Source organism: Boleophthalmus pectinirostris, unplaced genomic scaffold (assembly GCF_026225935.1).
Source record: "Boleophthalmus pectinirostris isolate CB_2022bp ecotype Guang Dong unplaced genomic scaffold, ASM2622593v1 HiC_scaffold_8, whole genome shotgun sequence".
Lineage (NCBI taxonomy): Eukaryota > Metazoa > Chordata > Actinopteri > Gobiiformes > Gobiidae > Boleophthalmus > Boleophthalmus pectinirostris.
The window spans coordinates 39,777,880-39,791,325 of NW_026571515.1; the positions used below are offsets into that span (position 1 = coordinate 39,777,880).

The 13,446-nt window shown below is 37.7% G+C and overlaps 1 protein-coding gene across 1 annotated transcript in view; it reads right to left on the reverse strand.

Moving 5' to 3' along the window:
• Window positions 1–13,443, reverse strand: part of zmp:0000001088 (trypsin) — a 33,383-nt gene extending 19,940 nt beyond the window's left edge. Inside the window, exons 1-2 of the mRNA XM_055166008.1 lie at window positions 13,410–13,443; window positions 11,414–11,528 (exon numbers count right to left, since the gene is read on the reverse strand). Of these exons, the coding sequence (XP_055021983.1) occupies window positions 11,414–11,498 (85 nt within the window). The 5' untranslated portion in view covers window positions 11,499–11,528; window positions 13,410–13,443. The remainder of the gene's footprint in view (window positions 1–11,413; window positions 11,529–13,409) is intronic.
• Window positions 13,444–13,446: the final 3 nt, after the last annotated feature.

The window sequence follows — 13,446 nt, forward strand, 5'->3', positions numbered from 1 at the left end:
TTGACTTGTCATTACAGAGTTTAGACCAGGTCAAGAACTCTGTTCTTCTTTCACAGGGCGTTCCGCTGTGTCAGAAAAATGCCTTTCTTGTGTGTAACTGTAAAGAAATTCTACTTTTCTAGCAGCATACTTCTACTCCTATTACTTCTTGCACCGCTCGTTCAGATATAATTTAGTCTCATTTTTGTGTCTGTTCTTTGAAAATACCAGATCTTATTTATATTAATGTTTTGTCATTCAAATTAAATTAACTTCAAATTATAAATCAGATATTACGTCCTGGCGATTACTCTTTAAGGTTTTCTTAATTGAGCAGTAGTTTTACCAAATACTTGATTTTTTGGACCACTACTTTCTACTTCTAATTGAATAATATGATTTAAGATGTACTATCCCACCAAACAGAGTAATAAATGGTAATAAAGCCTCTCGTATCATATGCACGTTAAAGAATCTTCTGGTATAAATTGACCTTTGTGTCGCCATGAGGCCTCTCCCTCTTCTCATGTTCCCAAAAACAAAATACAAAAACACAGATGGACAACATGTGGCAACTCAAAAAACAATCTTTGAATTACTCTTTACTTGCTTTGCTTCTTCCATGGCCCTTTCAAACCATCCTTTTAAAAATTTTTATCAATAAATCAATAATCAAAGTGCACCTAACTCTAGAACAAAGTCATGAATTTGGATTTGCTGTAGTATGTTGCAAAATGTGTGTATTTTATTTTTTTTTTTTTTGCCATATTCCGCTAAAAATGACATAATGCTCTTGTATTAGCTATATAGTTCTAATCTATGACACCCCTGGATCATTATAATTTGGACATTTTAAATTGAATATTCATGAAAACTGCAGTGCCCAACGCGAGCAGACATCGCTGTAAAGTCATCACAACAAAGTGCCGTGAAGCTGTCAGCCCCTCCAATGGATAGTTGCACATCACACTATAGCAGGTAGCACTTTTTTTTTCATTTGTATCAAAATGACACAACGCTGCTGAATCCTATGTATATCTAACCAGGCTGGCGCCACCTAGTGCCTCTGCTCAATTTCATTTCTCTTCAACAACTAAGTCAGGAATCAAAATACACTAGACGGTTCGCAAAAACCCCGGAAGTGCAAGTTCGGGCACCAGCCAGTTAGCGAAGAGCCATATATTCTGTGTTGTCAACGATTCCCGAGATCGGCTGGAATAAAGAGAATGTTTGGTGAATTTTATCAAGGGGAAAGATGTTATTGTCCTTCTTCCTACGGGATTTGAAAAAAGCTTAATATACCAGTAAGCTCCATTACATACGTCACGACCAAATAGCAGCGATTGGTTAAACGATAAAAGGTACCTGCCTACTGTCAAGCGAACTAAATCCAACACTATGAGGTCAGACGGTTTCTACGAAGTGAAACCGTTGAAAATAAGAGACTGAAACTTGCTTAAACATCCACGAATACAATTTCAGGTGAGTGACTAGTGAGGGGAAACAACTATAACACGGTTAAAAGCTCTGAAAAGGAGATTTTGCACAATAGATCTGCTTTAAATGCAAGAACACAATGTAGTAAACATTACTTCTGAAGCCACAGCTACGTTAAGGCAGGTCCACTAAGGCAAAATCTAATCAATTGTTTTACTAATCAATCCCACTGAAAAAATAATCACTGAGATGACTTCAAAAATCATCATTTGTTCTAACTTAAGTATAATGCAATGACAAAATGTGTTGATTTTATGTGTATATTATAGATATATATAGGTGAGTTGACGAGGGGACAAAACGGTCTGTTGTTCCGGGCCCCAGGGTCTATTGCTGGGTTTCAGATGAGATCTGAACAACATTCAACATTCAACCATCAACATTCTATAGGCCAATATTCATTCATACTAATGGGGGTCAGTGGAAATCACTCTTGCTAAAATGCAGATTTGTTTTGTAATACAGTGAATTTTTGGTCTAGTCAATCACAGACATACTCAGCTTCAACATTTGTGCATTTATTTTTTAGATATTTAAAAAAGTTTGGCAAAATACAGTGCAATTAATATAAATACTGGCCCTTGCCCCCCCATCTGGGAGTATGGCAACATTACATTCTAATATCTGAATACCTTCATCCTATTTATTTATATTAGAGGGGGGCCATGTGAGGTGTCTTGTCCCAGGCCCCCAAATATATAGATGGATCTAGTTTCCACCTTGTGAGGTCATGAAGTGGTAGTTTACAAGTTAACAGCTACCGTTTACCTTTTGTTTGTAGAGATTGGACATTTCAGAGCTGAAATTATCCAAATAATTCTAGCAAGTTTATGGAGTTTAAAAACACAGAGGAGCACTTCTTGTATTAAAACATCACAAAGTGGAAATAAGAATCGAGTGTTTTCCATTTGAGAGAAGAACTCAGGTGGAAAATGCAGGGTTTGTGTGTTGAAACAAACCACAAAAAGCCAATACGCTAAAAAACTGTGCAAACATCAGCCTGATGTATGGACAGAGAAGCCGCCTGTATTATCTTACAGTTTTACAGTGAGGAAGGCCTTATCAAATTTAAATCAAGAACAGTAATGTAGTTCAGCCAACTTTCTTGTATTTTCATCATACAATCTTCTGTCTTCAGTTTCAAATCTAAGAATGTGTGTGTGTCTGGTGTGTGCTATATTTCCGACATGGAAAGTAAAATAAGACTCCTGACAGACTCAAGTGGCACTGAAGGATGCCGAGAACAAATCAGTCTACAATACATGGACAATTAAGGTAAATATAACCTTAAGAATCACATGAGATTCAGAACATGCTTGTACAACAATTCAGGAAAGCTCAAATTGTGCCCTGTTATATGTTTTCAGTATCAATACTTGTTCAAATGTGTATCTAGTTTGTCTACCCATTTTGTGTTTTTTAGCAACTCTAGTATGAAATGACTGACAGTAATACTGAACTGAGGGTGGGTAAGAATGACAGGGCCGAATTCGCTGTTTTAAGGGCCATTGTCAGTGATGAACAAAACTGTATTTTGTTAAAGCATGGTGGAAAAACAGGCAGTAAAGGTAAAAGTACTAGGTGGGTCCAGGATAATGGTGGCCTGAAGGCAAGTGTCAGATACCTCCCCATAGACTATACCTCCAATCTGGGAATAATGAAACAAAACACCACTTATGTGGATCACAACAGTTCCAGGAAGAATCATCGGAGTTACACCCTGCTTTAGTTTACAAAGTCTGAAAATAAACATTATTTTAAAGGGATTATCAAGTTTACATCCCTACATAGGTCGCATGCTCACTTTCTCTCATTAAATTTGAACAATGGTCACAAAGACGACAAGGGCCAAAACCTGTCTAAAGTGAGCAGTAGTTATGTTTAGAATTTCCATCCATGTATTTTCTGCTGATTTATCCAGGGGTGGGTTGCGGAGCAGGGACTTCCAGACTTTCTTCACCTTCCTCAAGCTCCTCCATGAGACCCCAAGGCGCTCCCCTTGGCTTCTTCTTCACCACAACACCAGAGAAGTGGAGAGTCCCACAAACTCTCAAGGAGCTGTGTTCCAGAACCAAGCTGTGCACAGAGGTGAGGCCGATGTGTTCCCAGAGCCATTTCTGAACCACTCTTAGTCTGACCAGTGCCTAGGACCTGTTTGCCATGGGTGACTTTGACAATGGGCGCTCAAATCCCTCCACAACGTTAAGGTGGCGGCTCAGGAGGGGTAATTAGAATAATATAAATAAATGACAACACCTTTGTTTTGTTAAATGAGGGTTGAAACTGACAGAAAATATCTTCCTTATTTCTGAACTGTCTCTGCTTTTTGGATGGAATTGATGTTGTTAGTGGTGCATGGAGGTTTTCTATTAAGAACTCAACACTGTCCTATATTTTTGCACTCAACTTTTCCCCACAAACGGACAATTAACTGCTGTAAAACTATGAAAAATACTGATCACACCAAACCAAGTCCAAGCCAGAAAAACATGAAAACCTGTCATATGCACTTTAAATTTGATTTTTTGTCACGTACAACTTTTTCAGCGTTCCCATAAGGGTGAAGAGAGCTCCAGGTGGCATGATGGTTCCCCCTGGAGATGAGCACAGGTCATGGACACACCTTCTCTCTCGGTCTCCTGATGAAGAGGGGAACCCGATGGGGTTTGCAAACTCATAATACAAAGGAACACGTGGCATTGTCTGTACTAGGTCAGTTTTTGTTGGGAGTGTGAAATGGAACAATTTGACAAAAGATTATCTCCCAGATCCAGTTACACTATAAAAGGCAAGAGTTAAACTTTAGCCTCGCCATTTGGAGAAGATTTGTCCGTTTCTAAACCAGGTAAGCTTTGTTTCGTTTATTTATTTAAAATCAATTTCTTTTAAGATAAATCGGGTGAAATTTTCAAAAATGATTGACGCTATAATGGTCAATGGGCTGGGTTCACGTTACATCGCAATAGTCTATAGCTCCGTTTGTTTAATATTGGGATGAAGGGCAACTGAAAATTCTGTTTAACTATCAAAATTAACATGTTTTGACCTGGTTTATGATTAATATCTCTGTAATTGTCGGACCAGAAAACATGAAACTAAATCTGGTACAATGTTCACTGCCTCTACTCTTCTATTTAAGTATATGTTCCAAAAAAAAAAATCAAATTCTACAATGTCCCATATGTGAACATATTCATTTGTATTTTTTTGCTGTCTTTTTTCATCTGTCAGCACAAATAACCATGTATGCTTGTCTGCTTTTGTCTCACTAAGAACAGCTGATATGACAGTGTGTGACATTATTTACACTGAGATGGTTTGTTCTTTTATTATTCCAGGACAATAAGTATCTATATAGAGGAGCGATTAGATGGCGTTCCCTAAGGCAGGATTCTTTCTCCTGCTTCTAACCTGTGCTGTATCAGGTATGTTCTTTAGTCACATAGAATCCATGTCTTCATGTTCTCACAATACAGGACGTTTATAGCCTTCAATAGATGACTTAAAGCGCGATTAAAGGTGCACTATGTAACTTTTCTGCTGGGGATATCCACTAACCTGCTCCATAGAGACACTATTGCTTTGCCTGAAATGCTCCACAGTTTCACATTAAATGGCTGTGCAGTGTTATTTTACTTTTTTTTTTTTTTTTTTTTTAAATACATACCAGTACAACCAATCTTTTTTTTTTTTCTTTTTCTTTTGCCAATATTGCTGGGTTTCAGATGACATTACAACATTCCATGTATTCTAGGCAAATCATATTTAATACAGATGGGTGAATCAGAGTCAAGTCAGAAATGAGCAAGTTCGACATTTGAATGAATTTACCTTTTGGTCATTTCATGGCAAAGTACAAGAAACTCTTATCCCTGGCAATATAGCATCATCTCATCATCTCATCATCAATTGGAGAACTCTCTATCTATATATATATATATATATATATATATATATATATATATCTTTATATGTTTTATAGCCAAAGATGGCAAAGACGATGGCGATAAGATTATCGGTGGTTTGGAGGTACTACCGAATACACTAAAGTACCAGGGCGCTCTACTGGCCCTTGTAGCATCACAGGAACGTAAACCTTATTGTGGGTGCACTCTGATAGCAGCTGAATGGGCGGTGTCTGCTGCCCACTGCTGGAGACCGTAAGTAACTACATTAGTATTTCTAAACACTTTCGATCGTTTTCATTTGATGTGAATGGAAAAGTCCTTATACAGGTGCCAGTGATATTGAATTACATTTGTGTCTTTTCAGGACCAGTGCAATGATGCTGGTTTTTGGTGAACACAATTTATGGACCATTGAGGGATTTGAGCAATTTTTTAATGTTTCCAAAATTTACTTGCACAATTTCAACTTCAGAACTTACAACAATGACATCATGCTGATAAAGGTAAGATACCACGGTTACTGCACAGAACTTTAAAGGTGCACTATGTAACATTTTAGAGGAAGGTACATTACCAGTCAAAGGTTTGAACACACATCTCATTTTTTAAATTTTTACTACTGTCTACATTCTGTTTACACCCAGAAGACATAAAATATGAAGTAAGATATATGGAATTATGTAGCAAAGTAAAAAAAACATAAATAAATAAATAAATAGAAATAAATATATAAATAAATGTGTGTGTGTGTGTGTGTGTGTGTATATATATATATTTTTTATTTTTTTTGCTTCTTATATTTGATCTTCTGTATGACAGAAAATGTAGAAAGTAATAAAAATAAAGAAAATTGAGACACACACAGACAACAACATAGAAACATTACAATAGACAACAAGACAACAATATAGTAGCCAAAGATTGTACAAGTACAAGAGTAATGTTACTTCAAAATAATATTACCCACGTTGAAGAACAAAGTATTGGACCAGGAAATAAAGTAAAAATGTATTTGGGTAAAAACTATTACTGGAGTAAGAGTAACTTAACAAGTAACATATGATTTATATTTTAGAAATGAATGTCAGTGGTTGGACAAATCCTAACATAATACTTGATGTGTAAAATCCCTCAGTCGTCCAGGTAGAATCCATGGCAAAAGGAGAAACTCAATTTATCAACTGGACAAAATAAACAAAAATATTTGACCAAATAAACTATTGTCCAGTCGACGAATTGAATTTCTCCTTTTGCCATAATACTTCCTAAAATTATAAATATAAATATTATTCAAGCAGGAGTACCTATGCTGCTCGAAAAAAGAACTCTAAAAAGTAAAATTTCTTTAAAAAGTTAAGTTACTCAAGTAAATATAAAGTAAATGTAACTGAGTACTACCCACCTCTGCTAATAAGCCTACCTAGGATGAGCAATATATCAGTATCTGTATTGGCCAGTATCAATACAAATTTGTCAATATCGGTATTGGCCGACATTCCAATACCAATATTTTTGGCATTGTCACATTCTCTGTGCCCTTTTTCAGCCGACAAAGTCCAAATGTAAATAGAGCGTTACATGGCAGTATGTTTACATAAACCCCAGATAAATACACACTATTTCTACAAAAGCGAAAAGCTGATTTGTAATCTTAACTTAACTTAAGGTAAATGTGTGGTCCTTGCTGGATTTTAAATGCTAAATGTCTCAGCAAATATCGGTTATCTGTAGCAGGTCAAATATAGGATATCGGATAAAAATCCATATGAGCCTATCCCTACTTCCAAGTGTTTTTATTATTGAAAAACATAAGAAACGAAAAAATCTATTCTGTCAACTGGTAGAACGGCTGGTTGACACTGCCTTATACTTACTTGTTTACAGTTTGTTTGGTAGTGAGGTCTATTGAACTAAACCAAATGTAAACTGTCATATTTCATATTTTGCATACTCGTTCAGAGCCCTGATGGATGCTCTCAGCCCTACTACCATACTGTCTATCACTATTGTTTTAGTATCAATAAGCTACTTGTTCAAATGAGTATCTAGTAACTAAATACTCATTTGAACAAGTAGCTTATTGATACTAAAACTATTGAAACTAGATTCTAGTTTCAATAGGCCCTATTCACAAAGCCTCCTAGCTAGTTCCGCTTCTATCAAAAACTGCAGATTTGCACTTCCAACACCAATCTATATTTACCATATTTTTTGGACTATAAATCGCTCTGGAGTATAAGTCGCACCAACCAAAAAAAGTGTAATGACGAAAAAAAAAAACATATATAAGTTGTATTTTTTGGGGGAAATTTATTTTATAAAATCAGAGACCAAGAACCGATTGCTTCTGTACCAATGTCACTTCGCAGTCTACTGCACATGTCTCCTGCAGCAAGTAGTGAAATATGCAGCAGAAAGAAAGGTTGGAGTGAGCAAGAAACTTCTAACAGCTGGGAGAGTGCGGCATGCAACTTTCCTGGAAGTCATTGGATGGACTTGACACTGAGACACTGAAACCATCCTGTTGGGATTCAGAAAGGCCAGAATAATTCTAACTGAACTGATGCTGAGTCTGACGACAGCTACACAGAAGAGGAAGCGGCGCTCTGTTTACATCCAGAGGTCGCCGAGTTGCTCAGAAGTGACACCGAGGATGAAGAATTGAATAGATTTAGTGATTTGGAGAGAGATGGAGAGTTTGGTAAACTTGTTCTGTTCTGTTGTTTATGCTATAGTTATCTGAAGAACTGTTTAAATGTGACGTTTACATACCAGACACCTGTTCAGTCTGTTGTTCTCTGTTCTGTTGTTATTACTTTAACTTGCCTTTCAAGATGAAATGTTGGTTCTTGGTCTCTGATTTTATAAAATAAATTTCCCCCCAAAAGTGTGACTTATAGTCCAGTGCAATTTATATATGTTTTTTTCTTCTTCATTGCGCATTTTTGGACTGGTGAGATTTATAGTCCAAAAAATACAGTAAATACTAAACAGGACAGCAGGTTATACATGGATAATCACAGACAGTGTGTTAAGACCTTTACGATAATCTATATACTTCACTGGAGGAAGCTTCTGTGTGTATAAAAGTACGGGTTTGTGTCTAAAAGCTAATGCTAGTGCTAAACTAATCTAAATCTCAAAATAGAATACAAAACAACTTTATGAAAATACATCTAATGACAAAGTCAGTTGTTTTTCATTGAGATCGTAGTGCTATTTTAACATCACTCATTTGTTTTAGTTTAGCTTCAAGACACAAAGACCTACTTTTCTAAACACAGAAGCTTCCTCTGGTGAAGTGTTTACATCGTGGCACTTCGTACAAACCGTCTGATATCACAGTGTTAGAATTTGTTCGCGCTATGGTAGGCAGGTCCTTTTTATCATTTAACCAGTCACTGCTATTTGGTAGTCATGCATGTAATGTGCCGCTAACAGGGTTAACTGGTATATTAAGCTTTTCCCAAATCCCGTAGGAAGAAGGACAATAACGTCTTTCCCCTTGATAAAATTCACCGAACATTCTCTTTATTCCGGCTTTAAATCCTCGAACCTGGGAATCATTGACAACACTGACTATATGGCTCTTCGCTGATTGGCTGGTGCCCGAACTTACACTTATGGAGTTTTTGCAAACTGTTTTGTGTATTTTATTTCCTGACCTAGTTGCTGGAGAGAAATGAAATTGAGCGGAGGCACTAAGTGGCCCCAGACTACTAGTTTTAGTATCGATTAGTTTCTAATTTTCCATATGCTTTACAACCCTAGTATTTAAATTGTTGTAATCATAAGTATTCATTTGTCTTACAGCTGAGTCAACCAGCCATCATCAATGCATATGTGGAGCCAGCCCCCCTGCCCACCACCTCCACCCCCCCTCTGCACGCGGACATGTGCACTGTGAGCGGCTGGGGCGTCACCTCACTGTACAACCCACAACTGTCTGATAACCTGAGGGCTGTGGACGTCCAGCTCTACCCCTCTTGTGACTACTTCTACTGGGGCAGGGTCAACTCAAACATGCTCTGTGCTGGGCACCGCTTTGGAGGGAGGGACGCATGCCAGGTATACTTGTACTGCAACTACTACTGGAGCCACGACTAATACAACTACTCTAATATACTAGACTGAAACTACCACTACAACTACTGCTGCTGCTAATACTCAGGGGAATAGATGGGGGGACAAAGTGGTCTATTGTCCCGGGCCCTGGTGTTTTAAGGGCCCAGAACTGGACCCTCTTACTATTAGTTTATATTAGAGGGGGGCCCATGTGAGACTTATTGTCCCCCAAATTTCTGTTTATGGGCCTGCTGATACTACTACTACTACTATTATTGCTGCTACCAACACTACTATTGCTAGTACTACTACTACTATTATTGCTATTGCAACTACCACTTGTTTAAATGTTCAGAATGTGGTCAGACTGTAGTGGACTGAGGCTATGTTCAGACTGCAGCCTGAAGTGACCCAAATCCGATTTTTTGGCCCCTATGTTCCTGTATCTGATCTTTTAATGACAGTCTGAACAACACAGATCCAATTTTTTCAAATGTGACCCAGGACACTTGGATATGTGCTCCTAAAACCGATACATATCTGATCTTTTGACATGCGACTTCAGTCTGAACGGCCAAGGCACATTCATCTGACCTACACGTTATCGCACGGTGGACTTGGCTATGCCAAAGAGGTCGGCTGTTGCGCAGTAACAAGCACCTGTTTCAAGCCAATACAGCCCAATGCCGACGCGTTTGCTCACGGAAATAAGCCACCAAAGATGTGCTTCCTCCCACGAGAGTGGCACAAGTAGGCGCTCACAAATGTACACAAACGTTATTCTCGTCGTACGAAAATTGTTAGTGAACTCCGTGTCACTGAGGTGAAGCACATCGCTATCCCACCACTCTTCGCTACGTTATTTATTTATTTATTTATTTCGGTCACAGGTATATTTTGACATTAATTAATTAATTAATTAAATAATTACGTCTCCACATCCACATGTTCCTTTCAACGGACTGTCCCACAAAACACCACGGCCAAAAACCTCGTCCTTCTCCTTCTCAATCTCCTCCTTAAAACAAGTAAGTTGTTCATGTTCTGGCTCCGCTACAAGAGGAACTTTAAAATCGTCAGGTGCTCAGTGCTGCATCCACGTTTGGACAACTTCCGTAAACACAGAGCACGCTCGCTGTGGTTGACGTCGTCGTGTCCTCCAGTGTGTATGAGGGACATTTTTGGGCCGTTTAATGTTCACACTGGAGTCACATACAAGTTACATTTAATTGGAAATGTGAACGACCTCGCAAAAACATCGGATTTCACAAAAAAAATCCAAATTGAGCATTAAGCCCTGCAGTCTGAACGTAGCCTGAGCGAGTGTCATCACCCATAGAGTTTGGCTCCAGTCAAATGAAGCTTATGGTTATGGGGCGAATTAGGAATAGGATTGTTTTAACAGACAAAATAACACAGAGAAAAATCCCGCACACCATCTTACTTGCAAATTGTGAGATTTGTGTTTGCCTGACAAAGGCCTAGTGCCGAAACGTTGCACGGCTTGTCCTAATAAATCTCACACTTTGCAAGTAAGACGGTGTGCGGGATTTTTCTCTATGTTCTTGGGCTGCTCCCTCTCCTCCAAAGCACCCGTCTCAAGTAATTGATGTGTGAAGTTCTCATTCTTTTATAACAGACAAAATAACAAAATAAAAACACCAGGATCATGTAAAGTGAGTTAATATGAACATTTTAAGACCAAAATGACAAGGCTCCCAGCATTGGAATATTTACACCTCTCTCAGTGGGAGCCAGGGTTAGTAGGAGGTGGAAGTGCCCACATGTGAAAATGTGCTGTTTAAAGCCATTTTGTATTTTTTGTATAGTTTTTTTTTTGGTGTGAGTCGTGTCACCATGGTAAGTGCTGAAAATTCTGTTAACAGTGATGCATCTAGAACACCCCTAGCAAAGTATCAATTTGAGAACAGTAGTGGTCACAATGGTGAAAAATTCAGTCTTACCGTTTTGTCCTTTTGGTTTCCAGGGAGACTCCGGGGGACCTCTGGTGTGTAATGGATACCTGGAGGGCATTGTGTCCTGGGGCATCAGCTGTGCCAACCCCTATTTCCCTGGAGTCTACACAAAAGTGAGAAACTATGTCGGCTGGATTTACTGGGTGATGGTGAACGATATATAAATCTGTTTTCAATCATTAGACTGATGAAGAAATCAAAATGATGAAAAGTTAGAACAGCTGCCATAGCTATTAGCAAATCAAAGCAAAATAAAAGTCTTCTGAATGGTCAAAAGTCCTCAAATACAAGTTAAAGTTAATTAACAAGTTGTGTTGATGGTTGTAATTATTATATTTATGAAACGTGACAAAGCCATAGGATCGCTTGTGTACTCTGAAATATTATAAAAAATATATAACTGATTGTTTCCTCTTAAATAAAATAATATATGATTAACTAAATGTGGTTTGTCTGAGTAAGAAGATCAAACATCATGAGCCCTTGGATTTAAAAACTGTCAACAGAAAATTCCTATTTTAAATAAGATAAGAGCCCCTGAGTTCTTCATTAACTCTAAACTACAAAAAAAAAACATAAAAAATATACAGAAATAGGCCTATGTCTCACTATCAGTGGTGGAATGTAATAAAGTACAAAAATAAAAGAACAATACTTAAGTACAATGTTTTGGTATCTGTACTTTACTAAAGAACATTTTACAGTGGATACTTTTTTACTTTTACGTCACTACATTTGAGAGCATGTATCTGTACTTTCTTTCTACTCCACTACGTTTTACATCTGGACTGAAAAGTAAAAAGTACTTTTCTTTATGATCTTAGACTTGCTGAAATGACTAAGACTTATTTTTAGTACATTTAGCTTGACCTAATATTCCAACTTTGAGTAAATCAAACACACAATTCTTTAAAATAAGTTTTTAGTGCTGTGCCAAATGATTGGAGGAAATGCTCAAATACTGAAGTTTGGACAACCCTGCGTGGAGATGTGTAAATATAAAGGCACAGCAACCCCATCTGATAGTAGATTGAAGACAAATGCGTGACACAAAAGCAGGAATGACTTTGCAAAGCTCCCTAAGTAAGACGGCCACAGTGTATCCTCCGCACAGCAAGTCCTCACGGGAGCTGGAATGGTAGTGTATTCTTATATTCCCGCAGTAGAGGTTTGAAACTCTGACTCTACTAGTACTCCACAATTTTGTCTCTTAAAAGATGCTCTATGTGACTTTTCTGGTGGAGGGTCTGATATCTGCTTGACTCATGATGATGTCATAGTTTTGCTTGAGATGTTCCACAGTATGGCAAATATATTTTGTATTTATTAATTTGAAGGTGTTTTTATTTCTCAAAACTACCTACATGAATTTCTTCTCCACACTTCTCCACAGATCTGACCTGTAACTTGGCCTGGTTGTCTCCACAGAGATAGTTCCAGAAAAGTACAGAAATTTTGTCTGGTCTATGAACTACAAAAAGACATAAACATCAGAAAATACCACAATATAGGCCCCTGCAAATGGTTCACATTCAGAATATCAAATATGTTACATCATTAGCGGATACCTACGTTTAGCTGACTAAAAGCGGTAAAATTGGTGCAACTAAATGACATTGTATTTAATCCTGTATCTGTAGAATGATAGAGGCCGCTGTATGGATGAAGGCTGATTTTAACTGGACTTTTTTTATTTCACACATTTTCTCATTCTTCCATCTGTTACGTTGTCTTATGTTATTCTGGCTATTTCTCTGTCCTTATGTAAACACCTTCAACATGTTATTGTTGCGCCACGAGGGGGTGCCATTGTAGGGCAATGGCGGGCAGTAGTCATATTAAACTCGTTTAAAACGTTTTAAACTCGTTTTAAACGTTTCTTTTTGAGTTTTAGAGCCTTTTCTACTTCAGTAATTTTCTACCAAGAATATAAATAGGTTATGTGGTCTACTGAAAACGTAAATATGAACGAAAAGTATCATACCTTCTTTTTTGGTGCCGTCGGTGCTCTGGCGACCCAT